The following is a 25735-nucleotide window of genomic DNA, read 5'->3' as shown; positions in this document are numbered from 1 at the left end:
AAGTTTATCTACCTAAACAATGTGACCTATTGATTTTAGATACAGATGTCAGTGATGAACATTAGGGATATGTCGTTAAAGCAAAAAATCTTCATAAAAAAGATGAATTGATTTGTGACTACAATTTCGGTAAATTCAAATTGAATGAAATAAATTATATTATTTTTGAAAAAGAATTATTAGCCATAAAAAATAGTGTACAACGATTTCACATTTATTTAGCCCTTGAGATCTTTGTTATCCGAACAGATAACTAAACAGTAAGAAACTTTCTAAAAAATAAAAGCTTTTTGATAATCCCAAGAGAATTAGGTGGTACAATTTTCTTTGTTAATATTATTGACTATCTGAGTCGACCACATGGATTGAGAAAAATAATTTATCCATGATACAAGTGAATGAAAAACCATCAAGAAGAAAACAGATAAAATATTCTCTTTTTCTTCCTCTCCAAAACCTCATGTTTTCTCAAAACCTAACCCAAGATTTAGTTTTTACAATAATTCTAACCAAGGATTATATCTCTACCAACAACCACTATATAGACCTTCTTTTATAAGGATTCAACCAAAATTCTCTCAGTTCGTTCAAGATCTAAATGAATGAACACCCATGAGTTATTCTCAAATAGTTTTCTCAACAAAACAACTGCTTGAAAGAACAAAACTCTCTAACCCAAAGATCAAAGATTTTTATAATCTTGAACTTGAACCACAAGTATACAATCTATTGAACAATGTTTGAAAATCCCATCTCTAAGAAAACAAATTCAACTTTCGAAAAAGGATGACCAAATTAGCTAAATTCTTAGTCAACCAGGCTAAAAATTTTAAAATTTTAAAGAAATAGCTTTCTAAAGCCTTCTATCAACTAATCTGCTAAAATAATAAGATATTGATTTCTTTGCTTTGGAAGAAAATTAGTACAGTATTTAAGAGATAAACAATTTCTTGAATTTATGTGAATATTTCGAAAAAGAAAGTTATAATTTCTCTAAGCTAAACAAGCTTAAGAGAATTCTTCTTTTTAAAAAAGCTGCAGTATTCCTAACCAAGGAATTATTCCAGCAAATTATTTCAGCAAATTAATTCTTCTATTTTACAGTCAACAAAAAAAATTGTTGATAGAAAATTTTTTTGATTATTATACTTCTACTTATATGTATAATACTACCCTTGGTGAATTTATACAAAAAATTAAAATTTGACTTGATTACGAAACATTTGATGTAAAAAGTATTGAACTTGGTTTAGTCGGATAAATTACTGTACAAATTTTTTTTTCTTCTTTTAAAAGATTTCTCTGCTTTTATTAAGCATCACTTTTACGGATGTATAAAATAGTCAAAACATTTTCATTACATCTATTTTACTAAATACAGTCTTTTTGATACCTTTCAAAGAGAAAAATTTTATCAACTATATCAAATATGAAAATTTGATAGAGTATCAAGTGGACATTTCCTCTAATCTCTCACTATACTTGATTCGTCAACAGATCATATCGACTTCCCAGATGATTTAAACAAAACCATTACTAAATACTCAAACCCAAACAACTACCATTTTCAAACAGGAATTGACCTTATGAAAAAAGTAAAATTCTTTCTCCATTTAGCTACAAAACCAGACTACCCTAAAATAGCCTGCTAGACAGATGGCAGACGAATTTTTGTTCTCAGATTTCTTGAACCACATGAAGATTTGGACATTCAAAATGAACCAGAAGCAATCCAGTTACTGAAAAAATTATCCAAAATGAAAGATCTAGATCATCTTACAGAATTATTATACTAGTATCAAGAAGGATGACAAATGTGAAACAAATCACATTCATGATCTCCTCCATCACCCCAGTCTCTTAACGCACTGGACAAAAAATTTCATAATTTAAATAATGTTATGGAAGGATAATATCTGTGCATATTTCAAACCAGAATCCAGAATAAGTTACCGACACAAAATAACAAAGTTCATTCAGCACTCACGATCAGTAGATATAAAAAATTATAGCAGTCAACTGTAGTGGATAGACAAAACATCATTGTAGCAGTCACTGTAGTAGAAAAGATAAAAACTTACTACTGAAATACTATAGCAAGTCACTGTAGCAAGTACTGTAAATAAAATTTCTACTGTACATTATAACGAAAATTGTACAAAATTATTGTTCATAGGTTAGAATTTTTTCATTTAAAGCTTCATTGTATCCAAGCTTGGAGAGGCCTTTTCTTTTCACTTTCCTTACTTTACTTACAACCATTCTCTCTCTCTCTCTCTCTTATCTACCATCCTTCACTTGTAAATTAATATAATTTAGCTTATCTAAACTTTTATACATAGATCATTTTCTCACCTTCCTGTAAATGATATACTTCTACTTATATGTATAATCCTACCTTTAGTGAATTTATATCAAAAATTAAATTTTAATTTGATCACGAAACATTTGATGTAAAAAGCATTGAACTTGGTTTAATCGAACAAATTATTATACAAAATTTTTTTTTTCATCTTTTAAAAGATTTTTTTGCTTTTATTAAGCATCACTTTTACATGTATATAAAATGGTCAAAATATTTTTATTATATCTATTTCACTATATATAATCTTTTGAGTACATTTTAAAGAGAAAAGTTTTATTAACCATATCAAATATGAAAATTTACTAAAGTATCAAATAAATATTTTTTCTAACTTCCACTATACTTGATCCGTCAATAGACTATATCAAATCTACAGTTTACCTTCGAAAACAAATGAAAGCTGAGACGAAATGACCGGATGAGATTGTTTGATGCGCGGGCCATGGCGTACGATATTACCTTTGTTACTTTTTGGCTGAAATCAATTTGTGGGGCAACAACTTCGGCGTGCAAAATGTTGCCAGTTGTTTCTTGAAAAAAAGTATTCACTATTTCTTATTTCAAAAAAACAAAGAAAAAACTCCACTATTTCTGAATCCTGACCTAGAAAATAAAGTATTTAGATGTATTCGCATGCATTTACGTAACCACTCACACTTGAATACATGACGAAATATTGTAAGGCTATAAGCAGAGCCCTAGGGTATGGTTCAAATCCCATGGGCTCCAAAACTGTCCGGACTGAAGGAGACAGGTTAACACATCAATTCAAAAGCAGCAAACCATACCCTAAGGAACCATAAATGAAAAATAAAGTGTAGGAAAAGTCGCTTTGGCATCAGTTTTCACTGCCTACGATGGTCTCCAATCAGGAAAAACCAGTAAGATAAAAGAAATGTTTTCTTCTGCAATGGAGTCTTTCTACCCATTTAAAAGTCCTTGAAAATGACCCAGATCTGAACTGTAATTGCTTGGAAACTAGGAAAAATCAGGCAAGGTGTGATCTTAGTATCTTACCCACAAAAGTCTCTTTCTTTAGTTTCAAGGTAGAAATTTAGAAAAACGTGCAAAAGGTTGATTGGCTTAAGATATGATCATATTAGATTCTTTTCCATGGTTGGTTTTAATTACTTTAAAATTGCATGTAATGATGTATTTCCGTATCAAACAATATTTAGAATCCGATGCCTAGAATTGGAGAAAAGTGGTATTCTACGTATTGCAAGAAATGGTGAGTGTAGTATTTAAGTTTTGTCCGTTTTTGACCTTGGGTTTTCCTGTTTTAGACCAGATGGATTCCTTTATGTTGAGTTTTTTTTACTTATTTTAGTATTTCTCATTGCCCATGGTTAGATCTAGACTAAGGAAAGCCTACCTTGTTGTCTCTGACAAGAAGACTCCCTCAAAAAATCAAACAAAAAGGGAAGATTTGCTGCTCACAACAGATATCTGACACCCCCCAAGGACACAGGGGTGTTAGAATCTGGTCTAGAGAATCAAACAAGTTATCCCCCAAAAAGATTCCTCTCCGGATCTTCTTCTTCGATGAATCCTAGAATGCGAAGCTATTGTTAACTCTTCCTTATTTCCCTCAGAAGAACAATATCAATCAATCAAAGGAAAAAAGAAAGGTTTTTTACAGGTGACATATGGATAACTTTCCAACAGTTTCGTGTGGGTGGAGCTGGGAGGAGAACAAGTTGTTTGAGCTAGCTCTAGCGGTGGTTGATGAGCAACACCCAGATCGTTGGGAAGTGGTTGCAGCCATGGTTGGAGGGCGAAAAAGTGCGGAAGATGTGAAAAAACATTATGTGATACTTTTGGAGGATTTGCAGTTTATTGAGTCCGGTAAACTGGACCATAAACTTGGCGAATCTCAGCCTTCTATTCAAGTCGACTGTACTCAATCTGTATGCTGGACTGATGAAGATAACAAGTACACAATCTTTCTTTTCTGCAAGCTTCTTTTGCGTCTCTTCTATCAATTCTTTATATTCATGAAACCGTCTAATCCATATTGATGATTAATGAGGATCGTTTTACTCATAGCTATAGAGAAGTAAATTAGGATACACGTGCATCTGAGTTTATTGACTCTGGAAACTGCGTCATTTGGTCTGAAAGTTTGGGAATTCTACTGATCAAGGTATTTGGTTTACGCATGCATAGCCATCTGTGCTAATTCCCAGCCCGACCTTGACTTGGCCTTTCATAAGGGATAAGTAGAAGAGTCCTGTGTTGCTATGCCTCCCAATCTATGACTTTTCGTTGTTTCTACTTGCGTTTTTTGTTCTGTTTTTTTCTTTTTGGCCTTTCCTGCATCATAAATTCATAATAGCAACTTTCATAGGAAATTATTTCTCTATTCTATTCAGGATATATTTCTTTTTAGCTAGCAGTGTAAGCCACTAATTAACACAATGACTTGGAATTGAGAATCATCTGTGGTGTTAAGATTGGAAAGTAATACCGACACAATTTTGTTTCAAAGTCTGTTTCTGGTTCTATTATGCTTATGGATGTAGAGTAAACAAATTTTCAGCTTTAGCAACTCTTGGCATGACTCTTTTCATTAGCTGAAAGCCTATAACAAAGTCAAACTTCAAAAGGGTGTTTTTTTTTTTTTTCCTTTGTTTTCCTCCCGCTTTTATTTTCTTTTGGACTGTATTTGAGTAACTCCAGTTCATATTTATGTGATTCTAAATCTACAATGAAGAATATTACTATCTTAAGCTTGATAATTGCTATCTTCATTTCCAAGTAGACCATTACTTTAGGCAGATTTAAAGTCCTTTCTAGCATGAGGCCAATCAGATTCTGTAAATATCTGCCTAGTCAACATTGTTATGAACTTTTAGGGTTAAAACAGTGTATTTTTTTATCTCTTGTTTATAGTCTTTTCGCTTGCAGCTTGCTGGTTCGATTGGACATAAATTGATCCTCAGAGCTATTGATGGTTTATTCAGATTGGTTACCGGTGGGTTTGCCACAACTCACGTCCAACAAAAATGCAGGGCATATCAACAAGGCTGGTTGTTGTATTATTTGTATCAATTCTAATGCTATATCCGTTGTTCCTAGATGTAATCAATCTCTTCATTGTAAAACAGTAATTATCAGGAAGATTTTAACTCTTCAATTTGCAGATAGTAGATATGGGTCTTGGGGCCTTGTTTATTGGAAGTTGACAATGTTAGACTTCTTTTTCTTGTCTCTTTAATGATTGTGATACTAACCTTAAAAGCACTCAAGATTTTCAAATCAAGAAACTTAGAACCATCTCCCGAAGATTTGAAGTCTCTATCTGGGCACAATGTCAGCAACGTCCGAGATCTGACTTTCTGGGCGAACTCTTAAGTTTCAACCACTCATTTTCATTGCTTAATATGAATATGATTCTGCTCTTTGAATAACAAATGTCTTCCAATTTCAAAATCCACATAAGCTAGTTACTTAGAAGCATAATTAAACCAATCTAGCTGTAAATGAACTTGATTTCATTAGTCATAGAAAAAATATCAGTGAATTTGAAGGTAGAAAGACCCACAATTAAAAATGAGAGTATTTTTTAGATTAAATGGGATAAAGAAGATTCGTATCCTGTTCTTTGAGAAATGAATCACGCATCAACCAGTTACCAAATTGAGAGGAAAATATTTTTGTAATTAAGATCGAACTTCCCTTCCGAGCATATAAGGTCCAGCAGAATCTTACAAATTACCAAATTAAGAGGAAAATATTTTTGTAAAAAATAAAATAAAAACGAGCCCTGCTACATCCTTTTAAAGTTCTCGTTAATCTCAATGAAGAAATCTCTTTGTTTCCCAAATGGTTAAATTTTCTGAATGGAAAACTATCCTCATCCTCAGTGTTTACTTTGTCAAAACAACCTGTATCTGAAACCTGGTGCTCATCGGGTAAATTCAGAGCTGGAAGGGCAGCTGTGACAAAACCTGAAATTCTTCCTGTCCTCGATATATATTCAGTCACTTAAAGCAATGCGGAATTACTTGCTTGTATCATCATTTTCCCCCTATCAATGGTGATAGAGGAAGCTAATACAGAGCAAAAGCAATAAATTTCTCAGAAATGGTTGCAGAATCAAAATGCATTTTCCATAATTTAGTAAAACTGCGAAACCTTTCCTCCCAGGAGTTTACCAATTCTGCTCACCTGATTCTGTCAATAACAATTACGAATTATGCTAGTGATTGTTAATGCTCGTTTTATTCCATTTCCATTATGTTAACTACACGTGAAACAGGAATCAACAGAGAATAAGTGCTTAGCTAATTGAAAGAACAGTGAAAAAAACTGGTTGTCAGGTCATTGTTTTCTACATGGAATTAAGAATAGCCTGCTATTATCAACTTAAAATCTACAATATCGAGAGAAATTTCATCTCTCAAGTATAATGATATGACTAGTCCACAGCATATGAAGCAAGAGGAAATACTATAAAGGAAAAATATGCTGATGCTAGTTCCATGGTCATTTACTTGCATCACAAAACAATGCACTCACATTCATATCTATACCACTGCCAGTGATCTCATGCCATGTCAACGGATTTATAAAGTAGCTTCACTTGGATTGAAAGAATAGTTTATCTTCAACAAAACAAAAGAGAATGTACAAAAAGGGAGAAAAAGAGCTGTGGCCGTAGGGCCAAAAGTCACCACATTTATCTTAGCTTCCGTGGCTGTCATGAATCTGAATCTTTTTTTTTTAGTTAAGGTTGCCAGCATTTGATTTCTTGCACACTACTGGTGGAGAACCTGGATTTAAATTCAATCACTTGCTATTATAATACATGATAGAGAACAATCCCAAAAATAAATAAGATGAATAAAGAGGGAGGAGAAAACGAGCGATGAGGCAGAGCCAGTGAAGAGGCAGTGCATGGGCGGAGCAACAACAGATGTCTGTTGGTGGATCCATCCTTGCGCAGCCTGTTCCCTGTTTTCGTCTGTCTCTCCCTTCTTTCTCACTCTCTCAATGTTGTCTTTTACCTCACGTTGTCTCGGTGTATGTACCTGTCAAGCCCAAAAGAAACCTGGCACTTGAACAACGACCTCAGGCCTCAGGTTCCTATACTTCTTGACAAACTCATAAGCCATAATGCACTTTTCAGCAAACCCAGGAACTTGGTTTGGGTTTGTGCTGTCGTCTGAGCTATTTATGCTACAGAACCAACACAATTACGGTACAACATGTACTAAACAGATTCTGTACTTGCAACTTTGAGTGTCAGCTGAAAATACAAGTTTGTGAGTATTTCTCGTAGGACGAATATGTACTACACTTCATGTGGTAGTACTCTCATATTCTCCATTGATATGGATGCTTTAACAAAAAATTAAAACATTACTTTTGTTTAGATAGATTTGAATGATGCTTCTGGCCCAAAAAAAAAAAAAGGAATTGAATGATGCCATAGACAGCATGTACATGAGAATCTTTGAATGAACGGGTTCAGGTTACAATGTTGCGGATTTCTAATCGTATATATTAAAGATGAAAGTCGATCAAGTATGGTTGCTTCTGGAAGAAGAAATTTGTATTCTACTACTTTCTCTTTCAGGCAGATGTAGCAATGCAACAGATATCTATTGAAAGCAGGAAGTATTGGTTTATTTCAGCAAAAGAGATTGAGGTCTTGGTTTTCAAAACTTGGAAAGAGAGAGTGGGTCGTGAATATCAGTTGAAATGTTGGCTTTCGATCTAAGAAATTGAAAATAACTAAAATGAGGCTGAGCAACCTTAACCACCAAACCAACCAAAATACGAAAAGTCCGCAATCGTTCTACGAAAGTTAGATGCACATTGTATGATTGGTTAACTAAAAGAATATCTGGAATTCGTACAAGTTTTGGTAATTTTACAGTTTTTTTTTTTCTTTTTCCTGCTGAAATTATCTTAGGGAGGCGATCTGGGAGGAGGGATCTAGTCAGAACCTGCAAAAAAAGCTTAGCAGATATGAGCCTTTTGAGCTTATTGAAAGGAAAGGAAGGTATAAAGGAAACCTTAAAAAAGAATCCAAAGTAGTACAAAAAAAAAGAAAGGATCCAAGTCATCAATCTCCATCAACATTTTGACAACAGTAAAAAAAAAAAGAAAAGTACACCATTCATGAAAATTATAAAGAAGAAAATGGGTTTATCATCAAAAAACATACTTACGATACATAATTTGGTAGATTCTCGTTAGTTAAGTCATAAACATCCAGGGTTGCAGAGCTTCCATGAAAATCCAGCAATTGTTGTTGCAGGTCCATGATTAGAAATCGTGATAAGCGTCTTCATGTTGTGTGGTAGGAAAATTTTAATGGTTAAGGAATCAGGATCATACTTCCACATCCCTGCTACTTCTGTTTTTAGCTCACCAAAATTGCTTTCAGTGTTTATGCTAATTGCACGAGGCCATGAGCATCACCGCCCGTATATGACAAGGAATCATCACTTAGATGTAAACTTTCCATCTGACTGACAGACAGCAATAAGCTTTCCCTTAGCCATGCCTTTGTGTGCAATATAAGAAAAACAGAACCTAAAAGCCCCATTTCGTCTACGTTTAAAAAAAAAAAGTAAAAAACAATTAACATGGTATACTAGGAACTTTTAAGCTAATCCCAAAAAAAAAAAAAAAATCCACATATCCAGGTCAAAACAAACTCATTTCATTTAGAATTAAGCTATATAAATTAAAAAAAAAAGCTTGCATGTGTTGATTTTAATGTACAACCCAGTTAACAAGACTGAAATCTATTTCAATTCCCTACCATAAAACACCAACTTGGACAATCTCAGAATTTTCATGTAAAAAAAAGGGAGAAAAAAGCTTTCTTTGTAAAATAAAAGACGTTCTAATTAAAGTTGAAAAATAAGCACAAATATTAGTCAAATGAATTCTAATTCTCTCCGTAAATAACGAGGAAAAAACCCTAATTTCAGGATTAAGAGGTTTGGTTACCTTCTGAAAGATTGAAACTAATTTGGTGATCGGTCGTGAATCATTAGAGGTGCATTTGCGATAGGAGTTGACGGGAAGAGAATCTTCATCCTGAAGAAGTTTATGGGAGAATTTTAGGTTTGATTTTTCGGAGCTAAATAGATCTCCTCAATTCACTGACCAGCAAGAGCAGGAGAGATTTTCGTGAATTTGGGGAGGAATGAGTTTGCCAAATGCGACATCGTTGAGGAAACGTATGGTGCTCAATTATGGGCCTTTTCCGGGCCTATTTGAATAATAAGGAGGAATAAATCTGGGTTTTTTAAGGATATTATCAAATGTTAACTTAGCTCGGCTACGAGTTAAGCCTGGATTCGCATTTGAAGGCCCTGGTACCACTTTTTTTTTTTCTCTTTTAATAAAAGGCGTCGGCATAAGTTAATCAAGTAATTCATGTCCGAGTTTTTAAACTCCACTAATATATTTATATAATTAGTATTTATTGTCATGTCACATTTTAATATTTATTTATTTTTATATTATAATTACATATTGCACATTTGCATTAATATGTAAAATTATTGCATGTTATTTTTTTGGCCAGAAAAGTTATTGCATGTTAAATGAAATTTGTATTAATATGTTATATTTTACATCGGTTTTTATCAAAAGTTTCATTAACATTTGTGTTTATATGTAAATTATAAATAAATATACATATTTAAGATGTTTAATAATTATATTAATTTATTTTTTTAGTCTCAAACTCAAAATTTGTAATGCATCATCTTCATCATAGCATCAATGTGGCTAGATCCCGTGAAGGTTATACAACTGTTTTGTGTGTTTGACAGGATAGATGTGGTATGATTTATATGTTTCCACCACATGGCAGGACCACTCAACTTAAAAGATCTAGAACTAGATTCTTTATGGCCAAAAGCTTTAGGCTATGGTCCCGTAAGTACGCGTGAACTTTATTAAAAAGCACCCATAAGTGGAATTAGGAACCACCAAGCTTTTACTATCTTGTCATTTAGTTATAGTGTGGGGGACCTTTGTTTCTATGTCGGGAAATAATTCAGGTTAATTAGTCAATATCGAAACAAAACGAGTACCCAAGATTGAGGTAAACAGGCCAAAACATAATTCCAAATCCTTTTAAATAAGTCAAAGATAGGCAATTAAAAAGGTATTTAATTGAATAAACTTACAGGATTAGAAAAAGCAAGCCCTTCGAGCATGATTAACTCCTATATCCTTACACTCTTTATATAATAGTATCAGAAAATACCCCCTTTTTACCCTGTTTCTTTATTGCTTTTCTTAAGAGGCTAAAAATAATGAAAATAAATAAATAATAAGTGGAAGGTGAAACACTTGAATGAAGAATCAAGTGAGAATAACATCGAAATCACTAAGGGTCCATTCTGCCACTTCATCTTTGTCACTAACAAAAATTTCTGTACCCACGTCGATAGATGTCCATATTCTTTTAGCTGGAGGGGTATCTGGATCCTGAAATAGAAAAAAAAAAAAAAAAGGCCATAAACCGTCAACAATGAATAAAATTATTTGGAGCAGTAACGCGTTCTAACATGAGATATGCAAATTAAACAATAACCTGATAGAAGTAGAGCCTACTGGCTAGGCCACCGGTGTCAAGCACCCAAGTCTTTGGATCCCCAACCCAACCCTGACCCTTTTCAGTTGGGTAGCCATATTCGCCCCAGATCGGGTGAGGCAGCAACTGAACTATTTCTTGTGCTTGAGGATTGCTATAAGGATCACAAGTGCTGACAGGTTCCTCCAAGTGTTTAGCATTGCCAGGAGCACAATAGTAGTGATAAGCCGCATATGGGAAATTGGCAGTGTCATTCCTGTAAATCTTTTTGTTATCTGGAGTAATATGGTATGGTGGGCAGTTGCTCAAACCTGTCGGGCTACACCAATCTTCAATATCTGGGTTGATTATCATCTCACTGTATCTTGTAACGTCTGTGAGTACATCTCCATCACAGGGCTTACCATTGTTCTTCCAGCAGCTGCCGATATCTACCAGGTAGAACTGGCTCTTTGGTCCTCCTCCTTTTTTCACATCCAAAGTGATCCTGACCTTAAAATTAGACTCTAGGAGCTGAAAGTAAACCAATTGGTGCATGTCAAACAAGGGTGCAGTGAAAGGAATCAAAAGATTCAAACATAAAGGCACTTCAAATCATAGTTACAGACGACTATTGTTTTACTAAGAAAACTAATTCACAGTATCAGCAATATGACCTCGTAATATTCAATGAATCTGTTTCATGGCCTGTCAACTCAGTACCAGTTTAACCCATGTCCAGTTAACGCGCAAGAACATGGATTTGGTATGTATTAGTTGTTAAAGTAATCAAGATGTCTGAACTTCTAAAAGAGACGGTAAAGTAAAAAAAATTAATTATTCATGTGTTGACCCAACAACATGTTAGGCCTGATATGAAATTCAGCCGTCATTAATATTGCAGTAACTCAATTTGCCACCCGAATAGTGACATCTTTCACTCACCTACCACAGGACTGGTATTTTCAAGAACCCAGAAAAAAAACATTTTCAACAAATTACAGCACTACCAATTAACCAAGTAAAGCAATACTATTTTCTTCTCAACTTACAGTATTGAGCATTCCTCTTGTTTCATAGTGGTAACCCCCCGAGAATCCTTTGGTTGCATCAGCTCTGAGATATAGCATCAGCCATGGATACTTCTTTGAAGTCTTGAGCTTATGCTTGAAGATCCAACTTCCAGAACCAAGCTTCTTCTCCCAAACCACCTCATAAAAGGAGATATTATCAAGTCCTTGATCAACATCAGCATCCAAATCATAAGTTCCATTGAACCATCCTCTCATTGTACCATCAGCTAAGAGTTGTGTCGGTTGATGATTAAAAGTGGGCTGATTCATGCACCCTTCTCCAAAGCAAGGAAACCTCGTTGTAGTAAACGGAGGTACGAATTTCCCATTTTCAGGACACCAACTGGTCCTTGTGTCTAAGTTGCCATTTTTTAGCATAACCATCCAAAATTGCCATGGATTTGAATTCTCTGAAACTTCACACAAAGAACCTAAATACAGCTCCTTCTCAACTGCATAAAGATCTGGGTTGTGCAAAGCATCTACACTCAAACCTTTGAATGTTTTGCCTATTCCAAGTCTGTTATCAGCCTCTGATACCTTGTGTATCAGAGTTGAATCTGCCCTCATTTACAACAAAGAATCAGAACATCAGATAAATATAAACAATAACGAGTACTAACATGTAAAAAAAATTACAATCATTTGCTGGTTTGAAAGAGAAAGAACAAATTTCATGTATAAATCAAATAACTTGTACTTTACTCGTCCTAGTTTTGATAAAATTATAATAAATTCTATAAAAAATTTATTATTCATTATAAAATTGAGATATCACAAAAGATTTAAATAAACTCGAGAAAGTTAAAAAGTCTCGATTCGCTTTACATTACTTTGAGTGTTCTTTCTAATTATTCTTGTACTTACTTGCAACATCAAAACAGTCAGCAGCTCTGGGACTTCCCATGCCAGGAGCTTCATAGGCAACTTCATTGCAAAAGTTCCAAGCTTCAAAAGCCACTCTCAACCCGTCTCTTTTCATTCCTGGATCACCCGCTGCTGACACTTCTTTTTCGGCCGTTTTCCTTTCTATCTTTTCAATTCTACCACTAACTCCCCATAGAAGCAAATTTACCCACACAAATATAACAACCAAATTCTTCTCCATAGCTTTTCCCATGGTGCTCTCAGCTCTAGTTCACAAAAGAAAAAAAAAATGTCACTCCTACCGAGTAGTGATTTTTACGTTTAGTGACATCACATATATATAGAGATTCTGAAGTGTGGGGTCTTAGATTGCCTCAGGTTAATGTTGACCATTTCTTTGTTATTTATCGGCGATAAGACTTCAATGTTATCTTTGACTACATCTTAACCCAGTCAATGATCTTTTGGTTAAATTACCTTCTGATTTTTTTCTCAAAAGTAGTTGGATCAGTAGTTTGTTTGGTCCCAGTATACTAGTCACTAATGGGGTCTTAATCAAAAGGCTAACAGCCAAAATAAAACGAAAAAGAAAGTAAAAAAAAATTAAATATGATAATTTATCTAATAAAACTTTCTTGTCAATATTAATGAGAATTAATAGAAACTCATTTTAATCACGAAGACATGTGGTTAGTTTGTTAAAGTAGGATTTCTTTTTATTTCTCCTGCAAGTCTCTCAAACATGTGTCGATTTGGCTTTGCCAGGTCTTGCAGCGTCCATGCAAAAGTGAAAGTAAAAAGAATTACGAATGACATTTGTAGGTAACGTATATGGTCAACCTGAAATGTTAGCTTTTAACATCGAATGATCAAATTTGAGAATTAATTTTTTTTTCTTCTAATTAAATTGCACTGTCAGACCTACACCAACTGTGTAGAAGAAAGTCGAATACTACATTATTATTTTTCCAGTCCACATATATCCCGAAGAAAAGAAAAACAAAATATTTTTGATATAATAACTAATTTTTTATTGAAAAATCAATCGAGCACTTAACCATAAAAAATTATAATAAATAATATTTATAAATAAAAATTATAATTTAAATTATCTTTATATTTATAACCAAAAATATAAATAAAAAAGATAATTATTACTAGTTGTAAAATAAATCTTATCTTTTTCTTAACTGTACATATTACATACGAAACATGATAGGGATAAAGAATCATCTTATCCTACTCCTACTATTGCATTACCAATTAATATAAGATAAGATGATTTATGTCATTTAACTAAAATTTCCCACATTTTTGGTTCCTTATCCTTTTTTTTTTTTTTTAATTTTCTTTGGTTCCTTATCCTATTTTTATTCTATCCTTTCCACCCCACTCAAAACTTCTAGTTCTATGTGATGCAGCAATTTAGACATTTGCTCACCCTTTCCAAATTGAGTTATTGACACAGCCAAAGCATGCGATACAGAGGCAGGCTACATAAATAAGTGCATCACTAGAATATCCGGTAAAAAATATTAATTAAAGGATACTGAATATAATAATGATAGTTACGCGACATCTTTTTCTTTCTTCTTTTTTTTTCTGCTTCTGGAAGAGTGTCAGTATCTGCATACATATATAAGATAGTTTTTTTTTTTTTTTAAAGCCAATGTTACAAGGGACAAAGACCAAAGGCCTGAATGAAAAAATTGCGGTGACATCAGAAATGAAAATGACCGTTCCTCCAAATGTAGCGGCCTGAGTATTAACTTGTTAACAGTCTCCATTTCATTTACTTTGTTCATTTTGTACATGAACCAATTAAAGATTTTGTTTCGATAAATCATGAGATTAGTTTTAATAAGGTTAAAAATAATGAAAAAAATAAAATTAATTATTATAAAAATAAAATTAATTATTATAATGATGACTTTAAAATTAGTAATAAAAATATATATTTAAATATAAATACGATGTTAGTTAAGTAAATTAAAAATATTCATTTGATCAGTTCAATTAATTTCTAATCGAATTATTTAAAATTGAATTAATCAAATTACATTATTTTATTTTCATTAACTGAATTAAATTTATAAATTTTAAAAATTAATCGATTGAATTTAATTTGATCGGTTCGATTAATTTTTTTGATTAACCAAATAATAAATGCATTTAAGTTAAATTATATTTTAAATTCTTAATTTATCATATTTTAAATAAACCAAACAAAATTATTTAATAAAATATTTAAATATTAAAGTATTATGTTAAAAATTCTAACAAGTTATAAAATTAAATGATCCATTTAATATATTTTTCATTTAATATTTAGATTATATTATATTTTGGTTAAAACTTTGGTTAATTCGGTTTTGAAACCAAATTAACCGAAAACCAAAATTTTTTAAAAATTATTTTTATTAATTGACTCAAATTAATTTGATAACTGATTGATTAATTAAATTAAATTGGTTCAATCGGTTAATTTAGTTAAAACCGAATTATGAACACCTCTAAAATGAATTATAATGAGAAAAAAATGATTATTAAAAATATTATATTAAAATTTATATATAATAAAAATTTTAAATTATAGAATAATAATATTTTTATTTTTAATATAACAATAAATAATAATATTTTATTATATAATAATAAATTTTATTTTCATATAAATTAAAAAATATTTTATAATTTCTTAAATTAAGAAGATAAAACAATACTGATATACGAGAGCACTAAATATAACAATAAAAAAAATACCCCCAATTGATCACCGAAGGATTCCTTCTTCACTTGGCCATTGAAGATGCGGGTCGATAAAATACTCCAACTCTACTAAATCGAAAGAAAGCTAAACGAATGCCCGATATGATTGAAGAAAAAAATGACTCCGATCTTGCTGCACTGACCCTATTGTGACTTCCAAATAAAGCCTAAAAAGAAAAGTTCCTTATTAATGCTAAGGGGTCAAAACTAGCTAGTTAGGGCAAGAAACCATATATATATATATGTGTGTGTGTGTATTTATAAAATCAACGAATGAATGTTTGTTTTATTTATTTAATTTACGAGGTATGAAGTGGAGGTGGAAATCTGTTGGTTTGGGGAGATATGACTTTGTATTCTAGCAAAATATTAAGTTTCCAACGACTCACCAAACTGCTCCACTCTTTTTCTTTTTCCTATTTTGTACGCCAAATGATTGATATATAACTATATATTGTTGCTGTGATGGTGGCCATGAGCACGGCTAATGGCTTTCATACTCACCTGTGTCACATGGTTCTGAAATGAAATTCGACTGGTAGAATGAAAAAAATATGAGCAAATCCTTGTCTTTCGGTCAACGAAGTATATGTATTCTAAGTTGAAAGAATTTCTTTCTTACCAAATCATAACTAGGGGCCTTATCTTCCTAGCAAGTTTCAACTACTAGGATATAATAATGATTCTACAATTCTATATATTATTCCTCCCTTCTCTGGTTACAAACATTTTCTTTCTTAGAAAATTACAACTAGAGGTATTATTTTCCTACCAAGTTACTATTTCAAGGATATAATAATTCTAATCCCCACATATTCAAACATTTGCTTGATAATCAGGATTGACCAACATTTCATCTATAATTTTTTTAATTATAATTCTAAAATTATTTAATTACAACAAGAATTTATCATTTATATATGTAATCTTCATAAAAAATTTTGATAAATTTTATATAATTTTAAATTATAATTAATTAATTATAGTGTAATGATTACATATGATAGACAATATAATAATTCTAGTCACGTTGGTGGCAATCAAGCATCATTCATATATATATATTGGCAGCACGAAAAACCCTAGTGGAACACTTGGCGATCAGGTTTCTTGCAGAAGGTAATATGAGCTCAACCCATCATTTAATTGAACAAAGTATTCATAAATCTACGTTATTACGAAAGTTAAACAATAAAGAGAATGCATATTATGGGTCCCTCAATTTCTCCAAGATATTTATAGCAAGATCTGCGGCCTTTAGCAGTAATACAAGCAAGAGTTATTTTAAGTTTCAAAACATAAGCAGGCCCGGATCAATATTAGTCCTATATACAAGCACTTAAGTATACATTCACTTTTAAAGCCTTAATGCATAATTTTTCCACAAAAATTGTTAATTTATCTGCAGCTAAATGAAGAAAGCAAGGTAAAAGGGAAACATCATTTAGGAATATATTTATTTTTCATTGTATTTTGTAGTCTTGGATAATGAATACATTGACAGCAAAGATTTATAGTTCAAATATTAATGAGATCAGAAACATCTCGTTACCCTTTCTCTCTTTGCTAATTCCATTTGCTTTTGACATCACGGCAGCTTGAGAAAGTATATAATTGAAATTTTCTAACATGAATGAATATACAATTTTCCATGCAAAGCCCATTTCCAAGAATGAAAAGATGACTCTACAATCTCTAGCCAAAAGAATATAATTAACCTTGTCTGCTCAATATCAGATGCGGTTTTCTAAGAGATCGGGAAGGGTTATTTTTCCTGAGTTGTTTAGGTCAAGTTTGCTGAACTGATCGCAGATCTGCAATATATCTTTCTCCCCAATCTTTCCCATCTCTTTGAGCTTGTAGATGACATACTCTGATTTGCTGCCACGAGAATTTTCAAGGGGAAAAAGAAAAGATGTCATTACTAGGAGAAGAACCACAAACAAGCCCCCATTAGTCAGCTAGCAGAGTAAACTTATACACTAAGTTTCATATGCAGAATGCTCTAAAGATGGAAATATATTGGGGGCCTAAACAGTGCATATTGATGGCATGAATTTGTAACTGAATAGGTCCATCCATAATATATGATCTAAATTTCTAAACTCATTGTTCAGTTGAAGAAAGTATTGATAACATCTATTTGATTCATGAAATTAACTAATAAACAAAATGAGTATTATGAATCCATCACCCTCTCTAGGCATTACCCTTAAGATCTCTGTCCTTTGATAGCAACAGAATCTAGAGCCTATGCTTGTTCTTTCTTCAAATTAAAATACAATAGCTATTAATCATTTGGTGTTAACCATCCGATTCCTTTATGAAATATCGCCTGTTTAAATACTGGCCTAGATTTCCTATTCAAGCAACTAAAACAATTAAAGCCTACATTAAATGAAAACCTAAGTGCTTATGTGATTGCAAAACAGAGAGTAATAGACATCGTCATAAATTCATACACAAGCCCTGCAATTTCAAACTAAGATAATTCCAATAACAAGCAACACGTCAAGTTCATACCAAAATAAGCTAGAAAGATTGAAATCCAACCTGATAAAACCATTGTTATTGATGTCAGCAGCTAGCAAATCCTCAATGGTGATATCCCTATGCAACACCCACTTGGCAATCCTCCTATGCCTCTTGTCAACCCTTGCTTCTGCCAAATACAAAAATGCTCTAGCCACAGCCAGCGTCGATATCAGAAGCCAAACACCAGCAAACAACCTTCCAGGCAAAGTTTTAAACGCCCTATCCCCATACCCAACTGTAGTAACTGACATAACAGACAAGTAAACAGAATCAATCCAGTCCAAGTTCTCCACAAAGTACAACATCAAAGTTCCAATTCCAATACACAACACGACAACCCCAAGTGCCAGACCAACTTTAAGTCTTATCCTCATCCTTCCTTTATCCACATCAACAATGTAATTCTTAGCTGAAAACCCTTCTTGTGTTTTCTCCATCTGAATCCCAGTTAAAATCATGTTCTCTTGCAAATCAAGAACATAATTGACAACCCCACTCAACAATATATCTATAAAACCAAAACCTACCAATACAAAAACACAAGCAAAAATCTTGGTAGCTGGGGTCAAAGGAGCTATATCACCATAACCAATGGTACACATGGTGACTATACAGAAGTAAAGAGCATCAACAACTGGGTGAGTCTCAATACCCGAGAATTCATCTCTGTTAAAGGAATAAATAGCAACACCAAGTAATAAGTAAATGGATAGCAAGAAAACAGCTTGCCTGATAATGATGCTGGACTCAGATTGAGGCTTAGGCGCTTGAGGTGTTTTAGGCTTCAGGTCACGCATGACAGCCATGGCTGGAGCTGTTTTACATCGGTGAAGAGATCCGGGCTTCTTTAACCGGTTAATAGGATATTCGAGACGGGAAGGGGGTTGACTTTGTTGGTGGTCTTGAATTTCAGATGGGAAGACGGCTGGTGTTGAGATTGATTGTGGTGCTGTGAAATAGAAGCCATGATAGTCGTCTTCGAGGATGGGTCGAAGTTGGGGTTTTGTTTGAGGAGAGAGAAAAGGCTCATCTGCCATCTGAGAAAAAAAAGAAAGCCTTTTGGCCAAGGAGAGAGCTTTGAGATTGTGATAGTTGTTGAGTGGTTGGTTTCAACTTTCAAGTGTGGGGTTGTTTTGTTTCCGGTCATACGCTAACCTATCACAGGGTCATCCATTAATCCTAGGTTAGTGGAACCCATTTATGCCAATTGGGACAGATTGCTTGGAGAAACTAGGCAGTGGCTCACTACCTTTGCCTTCTCTTTGCAACTAAACATTGTTTGGCGGCAACTTGGTTTAGAAAAATCAATTAAAATTACTATACTAGAAATACACTAGAATACTGAGATTCAAATCTGTAATTTGTCCTATTATTGTAAAAATTAATTGATACGCATCATACTTTGCATATTAAAAGACCACCTAACATCTAGAATAATATATTATACACGCAACATCTGTTGGGCAAACTTATGTTGTTTCATTGTCAAATTGTAACTTCAAAGCCAAGAAGAAGTTTCGTCTAGTATTGAAAATGCAGATATTCAGTACCTCGTTTTATGTATAAAAGGATGTCATGTCCCAAATGTTGCAGCAGGGCAATGATCATTCGCCTGGCCTTGATTTCTTAGCTATATTTCTTCCCAATGGCTCTCTCTGTGATCAGATCAAGGCGAAGCCTAGTAAATCCATCTCAGAAAACACCATCTGGCAAGCTTGAGTTATCATACATTGATAAAGTAACGGTTCTCAGATGCTATACTCGCACATTGCACGTCTATAGACATGACCCTGAAGCATCAAAAGTCATTAGAGAAGCCTTGTCAAAGGCCTTGGTACCCTATTACCCCCTTGCCGAACGGCAAAAAGAGTCCGGCAAAAATCAGCTCCAGGTTGAATGTTCTAGAGAAGGCATGTGGTTCGTTGAGGCATCAGTTGATTGTACCCTTGATGCCTTCAATTATTTCGATAATCCTTTGTCCACTCCTTTTATGAACTTCTTCCTGATCAAGTTCCGAAAATTTGAGGCATGGAACCTCTTGTACAAATGCAGGTATATTATTAGTTGTGTAAAACCAAAATTGAATTCAACCAACAATACTAATAATGTAATGAAGCCTTAAGAAACGTTTTGGTGGAATGCATGGTTTTTGTTTCAGGTGACACAATTTGCATGTGGTGGTTTTGCCATAGGCCTAATATTTTCCCACACCATATGTGATGGCCTAGCATCTGCACAATTCTTAAACGATGTAGGGGAGTTGGCAAGAGGTCTGGAACGTCTAAGTATTCCACCAGTGTGGCATAGGGACTTTTTTCCAACTCCACCACAACAAGAAAATGTCAGTGAATTGCCAAACTTGCCACCTACAATGCCTGACTACCACCTAGATCATGTGAATATTGACATTTCCATTGATGAAATCAATCAGCTAAAGCAAGAATTCCATGAATCGATAGGAAAAGCTTGCATGCTTTCTATATTGTAGCTGCCAATTTTTGGAGCCTCTGAACAAGAGCAATAAACTTCAAGCCAGATACTGAAAACCGGCTTCTTTTCTTTGCAAATTGCCATAATCTTTTGAATCCTCCTTTGCCTAAAGGTTTCTATGGCAACTGTTTCTTTCCAATAACAATCGCAGCTCCATGCGAGTTGCTTATACAAGCATCAATAATTGAGGTGACTAAACTGATACAAGAAGCAGAAACCAGGCTACCTGGTGATTTTGCTAAATTCAAGGAAGGAGACTACCTAAGAAATAGTAAAGACCCATTTGCACCTCCTCTAGGTTACACCACTTTGTTTCTATCAGAATGGGGTCGATTGGGGTTCAACCAGGTTGACCATGGATGAGGCCCAACGTTCCACATGGTTCCAATTCCTGGCTCTGCCGTCATCCCAGTTGGCGTCATGGGGTCGCTAACATTGCCCAAAAAAGGTATCCATTTGATGACACAGTGTGTTGAGGACGACCATCGCCAGCCCTTTCTTGATCTGGTGACAAAACTAATCAAACAATTAAAGAATGCTTGAAGTCTTGAACTCATGTCGCTTTATTCAGGGACAAAGTGTAAAAAATAAAACAGGATAGGAAGACAAGTTTCAAACATGTGTGAATCTTTTTTCCCTATATGCTTTTTCCATTTTCCCACCTTGTTGGATTTGCTGCAAAGTCGGTGGCTTCATTGACACGAAAGAAGGAAGAATTTATGTTGTTTCAATGTAAAGTATCGAATTACGTTAAACTATTCATGTTTTTGTCTATGCACATGCAATGTATCTAGTAAAAATTTCATTGAAGAAAAATAAAGCACAGAATTGTTACCAATTCCTCTGTTTTGAGTTTGAGATAATCAAAATTTTGTGATAAATGGCTGAGACTGGACCATTAAAAGTAAAACCCAATGGGAACCGTAATGGAGTCAATGTGCCAAGCTCATTTTATTATTTTTTTTTTAACAAAGTGGCCGGCCTAAATTGAAATTTGAATAAACTGGAAGCCCAGCCTAATCTGACTGATTTTTAATACGAATTGCAAAGTTTCAGTGTGGACACAAAAAATTATTTGAGAGTTGTAAGTCGAGCAATTGACGGCCCATAATTTAATATCTGAAACAAATTGAAAAGCCCAAGCTAATGACATACAAGAAGCCCAAACCAAAGTTCCAGTGGATGAACGATTGTTCATGGTGATTTCCCCTTTCTAGTCCCTTGATCGTTTATTAGATTTTTTTTTTTTTGGGGCGGTAGGGGTGGGGGGGGGGGGGGGGGGTGGAATCCAACATGGGAAGTTACCAACTACGGAAAATTTTATTCTCCCTAAACAAATGAATGTTAAATTAAAAAATTATCATTAACTGAACTTTAATGCAAAGCCCCAATGTGATTTACTTATCAGCCAAAATGTCCATCCAGGAATCAAGTGATTGCCCACCTATGCTAGGTTTTTACTTTTTACCAAATTTTGTCTGCGTCCATAAATTGCAGAAGGAAAAAATAATAAAAAAAATCAGAAGAGAGAATAACTCATTAACTTGGCAGTTAGTTCACCATTAAATGAGCATTTTTTTTCTATAGTTCCAATAGAATTGCCAGGATTCGGGAACCTAATCTCTTGTCCATTTTTTCGGATGGCATTGTAAAATCCCCCAACAAATCTCTCTTTGCTTGCGACAGATGACATGATACAGGGCGAATGACAAAAACTTGAAATTTCGGAAAGTTAACGAACTTTAATCTTAGGTCCACATAGCCACTGCCAAATACCTAATCAAATTCTTGCCTAGTTGCCTAACTTTCTAGCTCTCTCCACCTTAATAAGAAAGCGCTTTACACTAGTTTAGAGGGTGGAGGTGTTGGCGAACATAATGATTGCCCAATATAGCTTTGTCAAGAGACATTAGATTGACTTCATGCATTTAATCTTTTTCCTTTCAAGTTCTCTCATTCCCATGCTGTTCGTTTTTGGAAATATTGGATTGCACAAATTTTGCATATCATTCGTTTCCTAATAGTAGATGATTTTCACTTAGACGCTTAGTGGTTGGAAATTGGTTTTGAATGTGGATTTTAGGTTTGACTTATGAGTTCAAACAATATTATTCATTACCAAATTAATCAAATGGTTAGTTATTCATTCAACATTCTTTTGGTTTTTCTTTTGTAAGAATTACTTGGTTGTATTCAACTCTTGCAAATCCAATGGAAAACATCAAACAAACTCCTTATTACATGACTTGATTTACGTGCTCCCTGTCTTTATAGTAGAGATGGAAATGGCCAATTATTCATGCTAGGATATAAACAATAATTATGATATAAAAAAGGCAAAAAATGGAGACAGTTCTTTCATACGGCCAAAAGCAAAGAGTTCACCTCCTCATTTTCTTGTGTTCATATTGCTAACAATGTTAATTTGATAACTATTGTGGAATTAATGTTCAAGCTCAAGCCGGCTGGCTTCAAGTCCTCCAACTACATAACGATATTTTCTGTTATTCAAATACAAAGAGTTTTTTTTTTTTTTTTTTGGTGATGTTCTAGAACTCCAAATGGATGGAAATTGGAATTTTGATCCAATCAACCCTTAAGGAATGGAATAATGCAATCCATCCTTTCAAGTTGGTTGGTGGATGCCCCACCTTTAATTCTTCCCCATGTCCCAGACTTGCTATTACATTATTTTCTGAGTTGTTGTCAAGATTTTATCAGATTATTTCTCATTCATTTGATATAAACTTTTTTGTCTTGTTTTGATCTGCTGCTAATTTATAACATGCAAAAATTAAGAACAAATTTGTTTTTGTTGCATGTATTTCAACATGCCGGCCGGCCAATGGCCAAAAATATATGTATCATAGATTTATTTAATTCTTTTGAATTAGGGTCTTTAGTCTTCCTTTGTACTAAAAAAGAGTGAAATACTACCCATGAAAGCTTTCAAATCAAAGTAGTTGGGTAACATATTATCCAAGCAAATTGTTTGAATTTTGTAAATGGTTAATGGAAAAAAACAAGAATATAAGTGTTACCAATTGAAAGAGATTTCATTTTACTTGACTACATTTTCGTAATGAAGAAGATTTCACGTGCAACCAATCTGGTCCGCATGTATGTTTGAAATAATTTCAAACCGTGGGTAATCAACAAATAATATTTAAACTCGGTCAATGAATGATGAATCCAAGAAACCTTTCTGTTATTCTTTAATTTAATCTTTTTAATAAAATTTATAAATTTCGAGGAGTGATCCAATTATATTTTTCTATCTTAAAAAACTCAAAATCATGAAGCATCCTTTGCATACTGTTCTTGAAACTTGAGTCCATGTATAAATAGTTTATATTTTTAATAAAATTAAGTCAAAAAAAATTTACAATGAAATGGTGGCTCAACACCTGAACTACAAGTCTATAAATAATCTTCATTTTCAAAAACAGATATTTGTTAAGGACTTCTCTTCAGAATTCTGACCAAGCAAAAAGGATATATAGAATTTAAATAAAAGCCAAACCATACACTTTCCTTAAAAGAAATAAAACAAATATATAATATATATCGTGGAAAAATTTGGCCTCTCCAAAAGGGGAACCAAGAAAGTCAGACAGCAAAATTGACAAAAGGGCATCATGGTCCCATAATCGTTTAAATGAAATCCCTAATCTATTCTTCTTTTCATTAAGGGATGTGTACCTTCTAGATTTTAATTAAATATTGAAAACACCTTGTTTGGTCCAGGAAAAATGGAAAATGACATTGTTTAATTTCTTGGTATTTAAAATTAATAATTTTTTATTTTGAGAAAAAAAGAGTTGAATTTATTTTTTAATAAAAATACATATTATTGAGAAGTTTTCTTTGATGGTAGATAAAGTTTTTAAATTTTTGAAATAAAATTATAGTAAAAATAAAAAAAAATAATTAAAAATTAAAACATGTAACGGTTTTTTAATTCAATTTGTGAAATTAAATAACTTTAACTATCAGTATAATAAAAATGGACTCTTTACTATTATAAATCAAACATTCGTTGTTCAAAAAAAAAATTTAAGATTAATTAATAATTAAATCGTAGTATCAGTAAAAGATAACTCCCATGAATTGTAAATTTTGACAAGGGGATATTATTTCAAATATTTAAAGTAAAAACCACCAATTTTCTTAAAAAAAAAAAATTTACAATTTATAAAAATAATAATTATCTCCCTATTGCAGAAAAGATAATGGAGAAAAGTTGGCGGGATTGCATTTTCTTTATGCTTTCTCTCTTGTCATAACCGTTCACATCACTTCAAATTCATTTTCATGAGACATAGGGAAACATACACTTCTTAGATAAAAAATTTAAACATCTTTATTCATTTAATTCAAGAATGATTCAAATCAAAGATAGGATGATTTGATTAAGATTTAGACGTGTAATAATTGCATTAGTTTCCTTTACCACCTCTATTATTGAAGAGGATTACCTGCAGCAGGTGATACAGTATGGTCAAAACCACCCATTTCCTCAAATAAAAAATAGTGGCTCAACGCAAGGACTATTTTAGACATGTTGAGGTAGAAACAGAATCAAAATATTGCTGCCATAAAGACTAGCCATCTGTTCAGTGCTCCTATCATGATCGTCAATTCCTCATTATTACTATTATTTAATCAAATCCCTTAGGAATGTTTTTCGCCAAGCAAATCAATGAGATTAATGGATGACTACGGATTTTGATGATCTATCCTGGATGTACCCGATGATCTTTTTGAACGAATCAATATTAATTCTTTTCCTGTTTTTGATGATTTCTTTGGTGTCAATAGGTTTTTTAAGAGGATGTAAGGGGAATCCCTTTTTTTTTTTTTTTATAAATAAAGGTATTATGCATTAAGTCAACTATTAAATATAATGTTACGAATAAAGGTGTTTATAGATTAGATCTCAAATTGGACTAAATCCATGAACAGATCTAGCAAGATTTTATAGACTTAAGTTGTTTTATTTTTCTTATACCCAAAAAAAAAAAAAAAAAAAGAATAGTGCCTCAAAATTTTCCAACAATTATATTTATATTTCCATCTATA

At 33.1% G+C, this 25735-nt stretch overlaps 4 protein-coding genes, 1 long non-coding RNA gene and 1 pseudogene across 9 annotated transcripts; 3 read left to right on the top strand and 3 right to left on the bottom strand.

Moving 5' to 3' along the window:
- Window positions 1–3485: 3485 nt before the first annotated feature.
- Window positions 3486–5548, top strand: LOC111304940 (protein RADIALIS-like 3). Its single transcript, XM_022901991.2, has 3 exons — window positions 3486–3596; window positions 3719–4301; window positions 5276–5548. Exons 2-3 carry the CDS (start codon window positions 4015–4017, stop codon window positions 5301–5303), a joined length of 315 nt encoding a protein of 104 aa, XP_022757726.1. The 5' UTR covers window positions 3486–3596; window positions 3719–4014; the 3' UTR covers window positions 5304–5548.
- A 1387-nt stretch (window positions 5549–6935) lies between these two features.
- On the bottom strand, window positions 6936–9719 carry LOC111304941 (uncharacterized). Of its 5 annotated transcripts, none has more exons than XR_002691912.2 (4): window positions 9338–9574; window positions 8548–8932; window positions 7378–8322; window positions 6936–7143 (listed from the first exon to the last, which is right to left on the bottom strand). It is a non-coding gene; the product is annotated as an uncharacterized LOC111304941 (long non-coding RNA). The 5 variants fall into 5 exon arrangements; XR_016331445.1 differs by having other exon boundaries at window positions 7402–8322; XR_016331444.1 differs by having other exon boundaries at window positions 6936–8322; window positions 8544–8932; window positions 9338–9551.
- A 723-nt stretch (window positions 9720–10442) lies between these two features.
- LOC111306014 (uncharacterized) lies at window positions 10443–13169 on the bottom strand. The gene is made up of 4 exons (XM_022903917.2): window positions 12860–13169; window positions 11972–12552; window positions 10941–11453; window positions 10443–10834 (listed from the first exon to the last, which is right to left on the bottom strand). Exons 1-4 carry the CDS (start codon window positions 13110–13112, stop codon window positions 10709–10711), a joined length of 1473 nt encoding a protein of 490 aa, XP_022759652.2. The 5' UTR covers window positions 13113–13169; the 3' UTR covers window positions 10443–10708.
- Window positions 13170–17071: 3902 nt separating this feature from the next.
- On the bottom strand, window positions 17072–19328 carry KCO5 (Ca2+ activated outward rectifying K+ channel 5). Its single transcript, XM_022903916.2, has 2 exons — window positions 18182–19328; window positions 17072–17509 (listed from the first exon to the last, which is right to left on the bottom strand). Exons 1-2 carry the CDS (start codon window positions 19198–19200, stop codon window positions 17362–17364), a joined length of 1167 nt encoding a protein of 388 aa, XP_022759651.1. The 5' UTR covers window positions 19201–19328; the 3' UTR covers window positions 17072–17361.
- Window positions 19329–19646: 318 nt separating this feature from the next.
- LOC149512780 (acyl transferase 4-like) lies at window positions 19647–20311 on the top strand. Its single transcript, XM_089750776.1, has one exon. It carries the CDS (start codon window positions 19809–19811, stop codon window positions 20283–20285), a length of 477 nt encoding a protein of 158 aa, XP_089606902.1. The 5' UTR covers window positions 19647–19808; the 3' UTR covers window positions 20286–20311.
- Window positions 20289–21196, top strand: LOC111306395 (acyl transferase 5 pseudogene; annotated as a pseudogene).
- Window positions 21197–25735: the final 4539 nt, after the last annotated feature.

Source organism: Durio zibethinus, chromosome 21 (genome assembly GCF_047325235.1).
Source record: "Durio zibethinus cultivar Kanyao isolate XHJ-2024 chromosome 21, ASM4732523v1, whole genome shotgun sequence".
Lineage (NCBI taxonomy): Eukaryota > Viridiplantae > Streptophyta > Magnoliopsida > Malvales > Malvaceae > Durio > Durio zibethinus.
Note: the sequence above shows the minus strand (reverse complement) of the source record. Positions and strands in the feature narration are given on the sequence as shown.